Source organism: Dreissena polymorpha, chromosome 9 (genome assembly GCF_020536995.1).
Source record: "Dreissena polymorpha isolate Duluth1 chromosome 9, UMN_Dpol_1.0, whole genome shotgun sequence".
Classification (NCBI taxonomy): Eukaryota; Metazoa; Mollusca; class Bivalvia; order Myida; family Dreissenidae; genus Dreissena; species Dreissena polymorpha.
In genome coordinates this window covers 32654877-32670464 of record NC_068363.1, presented here as the reverse complement: position 1 = coordinate 32670464, position 15588 = coordinate 32654877, and the positions used below count along the sequence as shown (strand labels likewise).

The following is a 15588-nucleotide window of genomic DNA, read 5'->3' as shown; positions in this document are numbered from 1 at the left end:
AGAGGAACTCGAACATTCCTTGTCTATAAAAACCACATTGGATAAACATAGTTACCCCTAAGGCATGACAAAGCATGATATAATAATCAAGTCAGCACTCATATCCCCGAGAGATTTATTTATAAATTGAGTCGCGATCTGACAAAACTGGGAATGATACATGTGCGTAAAGTGTCGTATCAGATTAGCCTGTGCAGTCCGCACAGGCCAATCAGGGACGACATTTTCTGTCAAAATTGGATTTTTGCTACGAAGAGACTTCATTTAAACGAAAAATGTCATGAAAGCGGAAAGTGTTGTTCCTGATAAGTCTGTGCGGACTGCACTTGCTTATCTGGGCCGACACTTTACGCACATGCATTATGCCCAGTTTGCTCAGAGCACGGCTCATATATTATGTTTTATGCCTGCATGGTATTCTAGAAATAATAGAGGAGAAGACCGTAAGGGTAACGGTTAAACAAATAAGACAGAATTAAGAATAGACTTCCTTTAAACCAAAAATAGCATTCAAGCGAAAATAATATTTTAACCAGCACGTCTTGATATTAGAAGGAAATTATGTATGTTACCAACTTAATGATATTACTTTAAATGTCTAAGTTTATTAAAAAAAAAGCTTCGGCAGATATTTATCTGTACGAATTGTAATTTATACCGATGAACTATGTTTGGGTCATTAGTTTATCACTCACAAAATTGTAAAATTCAATAACTCATGTTTAAATATGTGAAATAAAGAATGCAAGATAGTATTTGAAAAAAACTAATACTGTCTTTAAAAGGTGTTTTAAAACTTCTTTAAAGTCAAGTCCAGCAAGTAATTTACATTTAATTCTATTTACAGAATTGACAAGAATCGCAATCGAAAAAAACATGTCAAAAGCGAATTATGTAAAATTTGGGATTACCAATAATAAGGTTGTGGTATTATGACAAAAGCTATTTGTTAGTACTTAAATGTACCGTAAAATGATAATTCATGACATGCTTTAAATTTCTTAGAAAATAAGCGGCACATACCACATCTGCAGCTATCTTTATATACACATTTATTATATTTTCTAAAATAGAGAAATATTCATTGATATTATAAACAGACTGTACAACAAGTCGAGTAATGTGTTTGACTACTGACGGCTTAGCAACTAACTATTTCAGTTACAAGGTTATGCAAATAAAATCAATTTCAGGAAAGAGTGTGTGGTTTCTACGTTTAATATATTTGATTCTCCTCATTCAGGCGCTACATATTTCAACAGCATCATACGAAATAAATTAACCCCGACGCAAACAAACAATTCCCTATAATTTATACGCTCTTGAGACAAAATCAATGGACTACTTGTTTGGGACAAGCGACTTTCCAATCAAAATCTCATTTAAGTGGGAAAAGAACAAAAGACTGCCACTTTTCATGTCACTATGCTTGCAATTAATCATTCCATTCTGCAAGGACGCCATTGAACACAAGAAAGCTAAGAAGAACAAAGCTTTGTGGAAACTATAATTGGCTAGAAGCACAACTTATACGGGGGACATCTATGACCGGTCTCTTAATTTGCGCACTAATAACAAAATCAAGTATCTTTTGAATCAAGGCGATTGATATATGCAACAATATTATTCTCCTCATTAAGGCGCGACAAATTCAACATCGTCATACGAAATAAATTAACCCTGACGCAAACAAACAATTCCCTGTAATTAATACGCTCTTGAGACAGAATCCATGGACAACTAGTTTTGATCAAGCGACTTTCCAATCAAAATCTCATGTAAGTGAGTAAGGAACAAAAGGCTGCCACTTTTGTTTCCTCTATGCTTGCAATTAATCATTCCATTCTGCAAGGACGCCATTGAACACAAGAAAGCTAAGAAGAACAAAGCTTTGTGGAAACTATAATTGGCTAGAAGCACAACTTATACCGGGGACATCTATGACCGGTGTCTTAATGTGCGCACTTATAACAAAATCAATTATCTTTTGTATCAAGGCGATTGACAACATATGCAACAATATTATTTAATAAGTATCATGTTAAAATTCCGTTAGCATCATACTGAAATAGTTTTCAGAATAATAATATATCACCTAAATATAGAGGCCACTCATATGCTTACATTCAAACCACTGTGTATGGCTATGTTTAATACTAAATATGCCTACTGCTAATACAATTTTAACATATTAATCAATAGTCCGACCAAATGCATAAACTAGCAAATATTAAGAATACTTAATTCAAAAGTACACTACCGTAAATCCAATATTTAATTGCGTTCATTCTGATGCACAATACATTTACAAAAATAATCGCATGCGTGGTTGTGAGATTCAAAAAGAAAGGCTGTGCTGTTCTGTTTATTGTGGCATATAATTATGTTCACGATAAATGCATCAATTGATTCGATACATGCATCCATAACGAGAAACGTAGAGAAGACAATTGAAGCATAAAAGAACCTTTTTTGATTTTCAAATGTCAACACATCAGATATCATGAATTGATAGCGATTTGATATTCACATGATATTTTATATTAAATGTAAGATATTTAGAGGAGAGAGGAATATATTGTGGATAACGATTGGTACACGAACTGAGTGGAACAATCAATTAAATAATAGTGTATTTACCAGTCTAAAATACTCAATTATAGCCTATTAAATACGAATGGCCGATAACGATATGTGTATTTGAGTTGAAATAAGATTCCCACCTGCATAAGAACATGACTACATGATTGTCTCAATACTCGCCGTTTAAACGTAAATGTGTAACTTTATATATTTAATTGAGATTTTAATTTAAATTTCGTTTTATTGTCTCTATCGAAAACGCAAATTATTTTTAGTATAATAAGCGTTACAAAGACAATGAAGTTTGTCTATTAATTTTGTCGTCAACTATAATTCGTTATAATTCGTTATAAAATCAACATGCAACACATATTTTTTCTTTGTTAATAATAACAATAGAAAGCGAAACATAAAATGTCTTTAAAACGACAATAAGCGTTGAAAGTAATATTAAGATGGTATGCCTTACATAAAGTAAAAACGAAAAAGATGATCAGTATCATGATTTCTCGTTCCGCATATCACATATTATATATAGATCCAAAACTTCGAATGGTTTATGGTCTTAACTATTTGAGAACATTTAAAAGGTTAAGTATGATGCACTAGTGATGTTTTTAAAAAGTAGACATCTATTGGTTTCTTTAGAATATCAATCTTTTTTTCTCAATTATATATTTGGCAGAAGCATGCACCTGATAAAGACGTGAATTTTATGTATTTTCATTGATTAAATACAGGTTCATTTTTTAAAAGTGCCAAGTTAAAACTCTACTTGTGAAATTACACGCACAGATCAAGTAATGTACCGTAATACATTGGGTAACAAGGTTTAATTTTCGTTGTTTTAGTATTGAGATTCTTACTTGTAAATGCTATTGATGTAGACAATTTTCATTACAATTAAGACCATGACAATTTATTTGCCTCCGACTTGAAGCTTTAAACTTCAATAATGTTTTGATAACGATTGTTTTGTCTCACATTGTTTGACGATTGGCGCCTTGCCATGCATACAGGGCCACATTCTATAATGAGGTTTCACTTTTGCTGGTGCAACATAAGTTTCACTTTGTAAATATTTCTATAACTTTCTTTGTGTCAGTGTCAGAGAATTATCGGCAGTCAAGTCAGCGATGAGTGCAAACAAAAGTCTCACTATGATCTGAACGGTTTCTACTTTAAGTAGTGCCTTGACTTTCAAAACAAACTCAGCCGTGAATGAACAGGAGGCATTGGGCAACACACTCCTAGATGATTTTAGAAATCAATTGCCCATATAAACTAAATTCAATGGCGTGACAATTCGTCATAGAATTATGAAGTCGGAATTTCCAAGGTATTCATTTACAAATCTATTTTCTTCGATGCCTTGTTGGCAAACTTGTTACATTTGGGGAGCAAACAAAAAAGGGAAACAATTAAATCAGTTACGTGGCTTATTGTTAAGACCTCGATTAACGAATAGATAAGACATATGCCAATCATAGTCAATATTATATTTTAACAAAACGTGTCGTATCTGAGAAGTTCGTGTCAGCGCTTTGGAAAACAATGTATATTTTAACCGGGGTTTCTTGACAACGGAGAAAATGCATGTTTTAAAACAAAAGAATTATATGACTCCAAATGTCTCAGATCATTCAAAAAAAGTTTCGCCGTCAAATTAGTACTATGCAGAGCTCTAGATAAGATGCGTATCTGCGTATTTACGCATTGAAAAATTAAAAAACGCTTTAAAAATCGGCCCATGTACGTAGCATTACGCAATACAAATCTCGGTACGTATTTATAATCGATTATAGTGCGTAAACGGTTTAACCGATAATCCAGTTTAGTGTAAGTTAACCTTAGTTAGTAAGTCAATCAAAAAAACAAACTTGTAATCAAAATTAGAATGGCGGCCCATCGTGTTGTAGGTTCGAAAAAGGGTCGTTTCAAGCGAACATTGGCTCCTGCAGGAACTAACAGTATGTTACAATATGTCAATAGGGATAACTCGTATGATTCTTCTAGGATTGTAAAAATAATTCTAGGCGATTTGATTATCACAGCGGTTGAAAAGTCGGAAAAAAAGCCCAAACATCATGTTGGTGACAAAGTGTCGGACAAAACCATCACATCATGGAAAGAAAATTATCACTGGTTATTAATGAATAAACAAGGCCCAGAAATAAGACTCACGTGTAAAATTTGCACTGATAAAAAGGTGCAAAGTATCTGGGCAAATGAAGGTTCAACAAACATTCAAAGAAACAGCATTGAAAGACACAACAAGTCCAATGAGCATCAAACTGCCGAGAAAGAACTGGCAAATGCAGTCAATGAATATTCTGACAACTCAGAAGATGAAAAGGAACCTGAGGTAACAGTAGATGATGCAGATATTAAATTATTTCGGACAGTGTATTATGCTGCTATTGAAGAACTCCCTTCTGTAAAAGTTAACAGCTTGCTTGATTTGCAGAAAATAAATGGTTGTAGAATGTTGTATCAAAACTTGAGTTGGGTTACAATTTCAGACATTCAGAAGTGTATCTGCACTGTTATACGGAGAGATACTGTGTCAGAGATTTCTGAATCAGAGTTTTATGCGATTATGATTGATGAAAGCACAGACATCACGGTAACGAAACATCTATCTATATGCATTAGATATGTGAAAAATGGGGTGACAATTACTAAATTCTTAGGAAATGTTGAATTATCAGATGGAAAGGCCCACTCTATTGTTGCCTGCTTAGTTGAATACCTGAACAGACAACATCTGGACACTTCAAGAATTGTTTCCTTAGCAACAGATGGAGCCTCTGTGATGATGGGTAAGCATACTGGTGTAGGGGTGCAATTGAAATCTAAGTATGCTCCGTTTGTGGTACAGACACACTGCATGGCTCATCGCTTAAATCTCTCGGTATCAGATGCAATCAAGAAAGAAGAAAAACTTGTAACATTCAGAGCGAAAATCAGTGCACTGTATGCTTTTATGAGTGGATCTAGCAATCGCACAATTAAGTTAAAACAAATGCAAAAGGTACTCGATGAACCAGAGATAACATTAAAGGAACCTCACAGCATAAGATGGCTTGGGCTACAAAATGCAATTGAAGCTGTGTACGTCAGTTACAACTCAGTCTGTGCTACTCTATCTTGCTTTGCTGCCGAAGGCAATGCAGTTGCAAATGGCCTGCTAAAATATTTCATCAAGTACAAAACTGTACTTATGGTAGCTTTCATGTTGGACGTTCATGAAGAACTAGGAATCCTGAGTAAAAGGCTCCAAGAACAGTCTCTTCAGTTCAGTGAAACAGAATCTCATGTAGACGGGTTTTTGGGTAAACTTCAGTATTTAAATGTCAATGATGGACAGAGATTGAAAGAAATGAAAGCATGCATTAAAATAGGGACCAAGGAAGATGGTACAACATGTGCATCATTGAATGGTGAAGATATCTTGACTTACAAGGACAATTCTGATCATGCATTTGCCAAGTTAAGAGAAAAATATGTGGCATGTTTGGAAAAAAACATTAAACATCGGTTAAGAAAGGGTGACAGTGAGGTGTTCAGGAACTTAAGCCTTGTCCTGAATCCACAAATAGTCAACAGTTCCGAATCAAGTGAGTGTGTAGCTGCTTTGGAGACTTTGAGTGAGTTGTATGGTGAAGATAAGGAGGTCACCGTTGTTAGGGGAGATTTACAAACTGGCACTGAAGAAGAGAAAACGAAGATAAGCAAGTTACTAGACAAAAACAAGTTGCTTGATGAATGGCCAAGATTGAATGGGATGATAATGGGTTGCTAAAAGGATCTTTCAACAAAAGCACTCTGCCATAGAGTTATCCAGATTCATGAGAGCACCGGGTTACCCGAGTTTGCCAAGCTGTGCAAGATAGGCCTGTGTATGGTAGTTACCAGTGTGGAATGTGAAAGAAGTTTCAGCACACAAAACAGACTGAAAAATAAGTTTCGAAGCTCTCTAAAAGAAGAGAATCTTGACCTGCTGATTGCCATGAACATGTACCAGGTCCCTGTGGGATCATATGACCCATCTAATGCAGTACTTGTCTGGCTGAAAGATAAAAAGAGGAGAAAGAAAAGATTGTTTCAGGGGTATAAGCCCCGGGCCAAGAAAGTGAAGACAAGTTCAGATGAGTGACTATGAAAAGAACAAGTTCAAGTTATTACGTTTTAGATGTTTTAAGTTAACCTACATATACCACAGGCAGTGTGACTTTATTTTCAATTGCACAAGCAGTGCCATAACTTAGTTTAATTGTACTACATGAACCAATCAAGACAGAGATACAACTCATGTAAGTTGTCTGTTCATATCATCATTTAAAATTTATTATGTTTGCATAAATTAATAACAACTAATAAATATATTTCTAGATAAAACACATCATGTACTATGTCAGGTTTCTATGGAAAACGTAAATACCCCTCAATATTCCTAAATACCCTTTATGGCTGAAACTAAGGAGTAAAATACCCTTTAACAATAATATCAGGGGGTAAAATACCCTTTATACTCAATCCTTATCTAGAGCTCTGGTACTATGTTTCAGTAATTATTCTATCACTCGGAACATTGTACAAATCAAACACTCATGTTTCATCATATAAGATAAAAATATATAAACTAGTATTTAAAAATCCAAACACTGGCTTTAACTATGCGATAGGGTATACTAGTAAAGATCAATTTACATATATTAAACATATTTCCTATGATTAAATAAATGTAAAATACGAATGTTACACTTTCGAGGATTCCATTTGATACGGTATAGATGTTTTGCAGTAAAGTATTTGTCCACATTTAATGAAACGACAAAATGATACGGCATCAACTGTTGGGATTTTCTGAGAAAAACAACGTCAACAAACGCATCTGCAAAATCTAAATGTATAAATAATTTATTATATTTGCACAAAACATATTAGTAGATGTTATAAAAAGACTCCATGAAATATCACGTACACATGTGTCTCCTGAAGGCTTTACTTCTAAGTATTTCACATTCAATGTTATGCAAATGAAATCAATTTCAGGAGACAGTGTGTAGTTTATATGTTAACTATGTTAACCTCTCTCCTTGAAGGCGCCACAGTGTGATAACCTCGCACTCAAACACAAGAATACAAGCATAAAACTACATAAATTTCACCAGACGCACAAAACAATTCCCTGTAAGTTACAAACAATTGAGACAAATTCTATGGAATACGTATACTGACCAAGCGACGTTTCCAATCTCATATAAGTGGAAACGGAAATAAAGACTTCCAATTATCGTTTCTCTGTGTTTGCAATTAATGATTCTATTTCTCTAAGAACGTCATTAAACACACACCAACATAAAAAGAACACAACTTGTTGTAAACATATAGTAACACAACTAATGCCGAAGTCATCTTTTGACAGTCACTTAATTGGCATACTAATGTAAAAAATCCGATATGCGCTCTTATTTTTAATGAATCGTTTTAAACAAACAAGTGTTTTTTTAAGGCAAATGCAAGCAGGGAGATGGTGTGTACAATATCATGTTAACATCCCCTTTATATCATACATGAAGTAGTTTGCAGAGTTATTATATACAATCTACATATGGCGATAATTGAACCATATAATTTGTATTGCAATGTTCGAAATCATATATGCTTACTGCCAATATACACTAAACATATAAAGCAATATTCTGAACAAATTAATATAATGAAACGTATTACATATGCGAAATGCAAAAGTCCATACCGTAAATACAAATATTACATGCGTTCTTCATGCTGTACGATACACGTTCAAAAATAATCTTATGTATTTAACATCATTATGATTAACAGCTAGTTAACGAAACATTTGTTAATAAATTTCAAATAACAAAGCCGTGCTGTTGTGTTGTTCTCGGCACAATTCTAACGTTAAATGCTCTAAACTAATTTGTAAATGTAATGCTAAATAAGATCCATAAGAAAATAACAGACAATATAAGCCTCAAAGTACCCTTGTCAACACATCGGATATCATGAATATATAGAAATTGAAAATTTACTCGACCTTTTACCTTATACTGATGATATTCAGAGAGGAGAGAAATAGACTGTGGATAATGGTTTGGACACGAACTTAGAGGACCAATCAATTATATACTGAAGCATTAACCAGTCTTGGAAACTTAATTATTTAATGGGAATTGACGTCAGGGATGCTTGTATTGGAGATTGAAATGGTTGCCAGTGAGATAAATATAAGAGATGTCTTAATACTTGCCAATGACCGCATACGAATCGCCCTCATCAAGCCAGTGATTGTTAAAATTTAAATATTTTTCTCTGAACTTTAAAATTCGTTGTATTTTCCTCATAAAGAATATCGCGTTTTTGTTTTAAATAAAATTAATGTTATCGAGACTATAAAAGTCTTCAAATTATCATGATTTATTGTATTCGTCAACAATACTGTGTTATCTAATTAACATGAAGCAAATTTTCCTTTTGTAAAGAAGTAAAATTCAATCAGAGATATAAAATGTCCTTAAAAAAGACGATCAGAGTCGAAACTTATATTTGGTTTGAATGCTTTAACAAAAGTAAAACAGGATCAACATGATTTCTCGGACTGCATATAATTTGAACGCATTAAATAATATATAAAATATAGTATTTAACATATATATCGTTTATGCACTGCATAATAATGTATTTACTTTACGCAAATAAAGCATGTAACATTGTTACAATGCCAAACTTGCACGAGGATTCTTTTACTTCATATTTTATATCGAGATAGATGTCGCACAAAAATTCAACTCGAGTGAAATCACACATTTAATATAAAGTATTATAAAAATAAAGCATATACATTTTAAATTACCCGTTATTGCAATTCTTGGGTATACGATTGTTTATTCACTTAGTAAAAAAGGTATGGGTTGTAATACACGTATTAGTACAACGTTACCACGGATATTTATGGAAAAAAATTCGTAGCACACCAGTGGTTTAAAACGTGTAATTCAATGAAAACAAACAGACAGTGGTTTCATTGTAAGATAGCGCCCCTTTATTAAAAACACAGATATTTATCAAGTCAGAGTACTTGTCCAACACAACAGCACTGATGACGACTTTACGTTATAGGTGTTATATTTTGATGTAATAAGGCAACAGTTTGACAACCGAATTTTACAACAGTTTTTATGCTTGTGATCTCTTTTGAAGTTGTCTGTACATTTACAAATATCCATTTAAACAAAATGCCCGATTCTCCTCGGAGAATGACCTAGTGCATAACATCATTTTATCATTTAACCGTCCAGTTGTTGACCAAAAAAAAGTATCTGATGCTATGAGCGAACCGTCATATATTTAGTGGTATATGACATAACCCCCATGTGGCTTTGTTTTTTTTCAATAGACATGAAACGTTTTCGCACTTGGACGATATATCGTTATAACCAATAATTTTAGCAAACGGCCAAAATTTCATTTTATTAAATATTTCATAAATTTTATACACCGACCGATTTTTTTTAAAGAAATTAATACATGTCTCTACTTCTTTTCATGACCTACCGACCTAGTTAATCAGCTGTGGACCTTAAAATAACCTGATATCGTGACCCCACGACTCCATTTTGTTCAAGTCCTTGACATATAGCATTACCGGATTTTATCATCATCCAAAGACCCATGGCATCAGCCGTTGACTAATGCCATGTTTTGATTTCATGAGCCATGAACATTGTCTGAGCATTTAACCTATGACATTTACCTGATTCCATGACCCAATGGACCCTTTTCTAAGTCGTTGACCAATGGCTAATTCAAGGTAGAACAAGGGAATAGCCTCGATCACTATCAACACGGCATATGGAATCAAGAATGCCCCTGAAACAGTCAAACTACAGCTATATAAAAATATGTATTGAATCCAACTAAAACACGAAAAACACGAAACTGTTCTAAACATATAAAATCATGTTTATCAAGTTAAAATCACAACACAATTATCGTCTTTCACCGCAATTAACTGTGAAAAGTTTTACTATTTTAAATCTGCTGAGACCTGGTGTTTTATTTAACTTGCTTCTACTGTAATATTATAATCGAATAATGGTTTATATACAGGAAAATCAATTCAGAGTCTTACATGTTTTAGTGCATACATGGCGAACTAGTATAACCTAGAATGAGTATTTAAGAATAAGTAGTTGCTTGTGTTAATTTGAATATTAATTTGAAGAAACTTACTAAGTTTGACCTTATGCAATGTTAACTCTTTAAGTTCAATAGTTTGTTCGCTCTTTGGTCTTGTCTTAAATAAGTCTTTACATGTATAAGCATGCTTTTCCAGGTAAATTGCACATGTTGATAATATTACCTTGCTGCATTTGATTTATTCTTTCTTACGTCAAATAATCATTTAGATAAAACTCAGTTGATGGTAATTAACACAATAATTATTTTAATAAAATTCAGTTAAACCTCATCGTACTATATGCATTTTTTGTCTGCACATGTTCCATGCAATCGTGTTAAAAAGCTAATTACACTCTTCATGTATTGCACACTCAGCACGTCAGACATTGTGTTTTTGTTTGAGCTACTAACACTTAATACGATATCATGATGCCAAAATTAGCTTATTTTACCGTCAACATAATTGATTTTCCTTTTTAAAGAGGGTAATTATCTTCACGATGGCGATTGCTACTGAACAGGATTTTATCAAGTGATCAATTAAAACAGGAAAATAGAAAATGTTATCGACGTCATCACATGTGTATTCTGCTTAATATTGATATTTCTATATTTGTTTAAGAAACTCTTAAAAACGCATGTACAGTATATTGGCAAAGAATATGCTGTGTGCTGTTTTGTGTATGATTGTTTTATGGATTGAATACATTCCCTTAAATGGTTGTCTGTTTTAAAGCAGCATTCTTATTATTCAAGAAAATTGTCATCATATCACTACAACAACAACAACATCGGTATATATCGATATCTAAGTTAGCAATATAAGTTATTAAGAACACAAATATTCTATAGATATCAATCGAAATTGTACGAAATTGTTTTAGAAAAGACATGGTCACATTGTAATCAGCGCCCCTATATATGTGCTGCTGCAGTATGGAGATTCAAAGATAACATTAATGATGTATTTCTGATCGATGTTCTGAGGCTCTGCCAACTGATTGTCAAAGACATTCTAGTCTTATCAAAGCTATAAACTTCTGTTTTGTTTCATATTGTATTCAGGGAGAAATTAACTATCACGAGAAAGCGAATAAATCTGGTTTTGCAAATTCTCAAGCAGACCATCGATTGCAACTTACTTGATAGGATTTCAGGCGTGCTTGTCAAAGATAGACGCTTTTACGAGCTCAGGAAGGTGTCATTGGCCTTAATCAATATCATCTCCCGAGCCTTAACATTCGCAGATGCACACCCATATGGTGATATATCGTTAGATATAGAGATATATTGAGGTAGGTATTTTGACACACAAAATGTACATATTATGTTAGTAAAATAATAAAACAGTAACCATATAATATCTTTTTATGTTAACTTCATCAATGTAATAACTCGTTTATGTATTTCACAAAAACAATGGTATTAATTCATATGTCCCGCAAGGCTCTATTTATAACACGTATGTATGATTTTTTTATTTATATGATGGTTCTTTAATTTCAAGTGGGATAATTAATTTCTAATATGGATTGTGGCTCTTGGAATAGAATATATGTTGAAAGAGAAACACATATGGAATTCAAATAATCATATTTGCACATGTGTTTGGTTTCAAAACGAGTAAAGCTATTTACGTATTTATAATGAAATCAATTCAAATTACGAACACATTTTGTCCGTTGTTGCTTCCATGAAGTAAATCGTGTGAATCATTGACAAAAACGTAGCACGTCTGACGTACATAAGACCAGAGCAATGACCTTTGCGATGCGATTGTGTTGGGTTTGTTAGTACACATATTATGTACACTACACGGATATGTGTTTTCTATTTCGTGAAAGAAACTCAAGTCAGAGTAGTCCGACAGTGTTATTGTAATCAATTTCACTTGTGCTTTGAGCCCGCGCCGTATTGGAAAAAACATTTTATTGCACGCCTCAATCGGAAAAGCAATGCAATTCTTTTAGAGACTTTTATTAAAAGGTTGTTAAGACTGCACATCATACGTGAACCTGGAATAGAACGTCTCTTTCCTAGGTAGTAAATGACGTCACCACAATGTTTAAGAAAAAAACGCAAGAGAAACTATTGTCATTATTACAGATACTCCCTTGAAACATACCAATTAGACAACCACCTTAGTTGTATTCTAGGACTGGCTTCATTTAAAATGGCATGTGGCGTAATATTTGAGATACTTTATTGTGGTCAACAGGCATATGTCTTATCTTGGGGGTTTTATTCCCTAGGTTGATTGGGAATGTCGTAAGTACAGGCGTCTTTATTGCGTACACTTCATGTAGTCTTAGGCTGTCTTATTTTATTTTTTAGTGCACAAACACGTTTTATACTTACATGTATCGGTTTTATATGTAGTATTCAACATTTTGTATGCATACATGCTTATAGAACATACAGTTTAAAGTTGTATTTAATAAGTGCTACATATTTTGTACGGCCTTTGTGAATATCGACTCTGTCGAAAAGTATTTAGCTGCATCACAAAGTCCTGTATTCATAGCATATAAGTAATGTGGATCTCAGATGGAACTCAACAAGAACACACCAGGTCTGTTTTATATCGTCTTACTTCAAATGTTTTTGTGTGTGACACGTTGTTATATGTATATTACACATATGGGATACTTGGTTCATTGAAAAACTACGAATTACCGTGTACACAAATCGTACGTAACGTACCTTTAATTCTTTTACATATACCATTTAACCACATTTGCTGTTAAATCATTCTGTTATTAATGCAATAAATTAATCTGACCGGAACATATATTATATTTTATTACAATGTAATTACACAATTATCCCTCTGTGATGTGTTGTATACAGAAGGGATTCTTTCATAAAGAATTATGAGTCTCGTATAGGACATGTGCATGCACGTCTGTTATGTTATATATTTAGAAACACCATCTTACGTAGTAATCTAATATCAAAACATGCTGTTGTTTTTTTCATTTTATATAAGGAGTAATTTATTAAAGGACATTTTTATATTAAAGGTAAACAGTTACTAACATGCAATGTCAATACAATCACTCTTCTGAATTTTTTTAAACGTACCTCCGCCATTTTTCTGGGTCAAGTAAGGAAACCTCCACACGTTGCCAAGGCCAACAGCGTAGCCAATCAGAGACAAGGTGAACTCCGCTCTATTGCTCCAAGTCTCTCTCTCCTCCCCCGTGTGACGATTGATTGCCTTCTCAAGGTCAATGCTTAGGAGGTTTGCCGTAGATGCCTCGGGTTGAATACTCAGTGTGCTGCCTGAAAATTGCCATTAACAGCAGATGTTGCCATTGATTTAATGATAGCGTAAATAATATATATGGTGAACGACTGGCCATTGAGTATGCTACCTGAAATAAGCTCAATAAATCAAGTACTTATCAGCTCAGGTCTGTGCAATAATATAAATTATGCCAATTATGATATTGCGTTTTTATGATATACTGAAATCTTGAATTGAAGTACTGCTTCGTTTATTCTGATGTCGAATCACAAATAAAAAAATAACATAGTGATGGCCACAACACATGCTTCGTGGTTTCATTTAGTCTGTATTCAAAAATGCATACGTATAAGAAGAGAATGCTTCTAAAGTTTGTTTTCTAAAATGACAAACATTTGAACCAAACGGAAGTTCATACGTTTGATATCAAATTGTATATGTGTGTTTAAAAAAATGTAACTACCAGTTCAAGACTAGACAGTCAATCAATATTCCACTATAACGGAAAAACACGAATGCACTGATTTCCATTAGAGTCAATACCGTTCAGTGATATATGGTTTTCAACGTTTAATAGTGTGCTGCCATTAATCAATTAAAGCAATTTACAACGTACTATACGAAGTTATTCTAATTAATTTGCATACATGTTTTCAAGTCTTTTACTAAAAACCGAGATAATTCTGCATTTGATACAGCTGATATCTTATTAAGGCTTTCTACCGATTTTTTTAAAAGAGCAGTACCGTATGATGTCACCGGAGATGTTTCCACACCAAGCAAGTTATTTGCCGGCACGTGTTGCGTTGTTGTGGTGGTGGAAGGAGATGTAAGTTTTCCAACTGAGTTATCTTCACACTCCTCCATCGATGTCGTTGGTATCATAAGGTTGGACAGCTCCACTTTTATTTTATCGCCACTGTTTGCACGTTTGTTGTTCATGTCACGTTTGTTATTCATTGTTACTTCTCAATTTGTCTCCAACGCGTCCTGCAAATACGCATTTAATTTAATGATATTATTATTGCACAAGCAATGCCGAATTATAATTTACTATATAATTATGTAGAAATATGTGTTTCGAATATCCATGCACATTTGCAACATCGTATATAATTAAGCTGATACCTAAATATCTATTAAGTCGTAATAGGTATTTACACGTGTATGTTATAGGAAAATATCGGCATTTTGATTAATATTATACAGATGCTTATTATACTATAAAAACATTTGCGAAAATGGAATTAGAAATAGTCAGGTAAATACTTGTCAATGTTTGTATAAAATAAAAGTTTGTTTAACTGGGGCAAGCGTATTTTGGCCTTAAAGTCTCATCCATTTCATTTGCTAACTACTCTACAGAAAATTAAAATGAGTTTCTGTGATGTATCCGAATAATATTGATGAACAAAACAACGCTATATTTAACAGTTAAACAGCACTTTAATCCAGTCACCATCTGCACTATTGCTTCGCGATTTACACCGTATTCCAACGTTCTCATTTGGGATTTTAAGGCCGCATTCGTATTCCGAGAAGAA

The 15588-nt window shown here is 33.5% G+C and overlaps 1 protein-coding gene across 1 annotated transcript in view; it reads right to left on the bottom strand.

Moving 5' to 3' along the window:
* LOC127843863 (sodium-dependent neutral amino acid transporter B(0)AT3-like) overlaps positions 1–15028 on the bottom strand; it is a 56477-nt gene extending 41449 nt beyond the window's left edge. The window contains exons 1-3 of the mRNA XM_052373733.1: positions 14791–15028; positions 13879–14079; positions 10367–10482 (exon numbers count right to left, since the gene is read on the bottom strand). Of these exons, the coding sequence (XP_052229693.1) occupies positions 10367–10482; positions 13879–14079; positions 14791–15004 (531 nt within the window). The 5' untranslated portion in view covers positions 15005–15028. The remainder of the gene's footprint in view (positions 1–10366; positions 10483–13878; positions 14080–14790) is intronic.
* Positions 15029–15588: the final 560 nt, after the last annotated feature.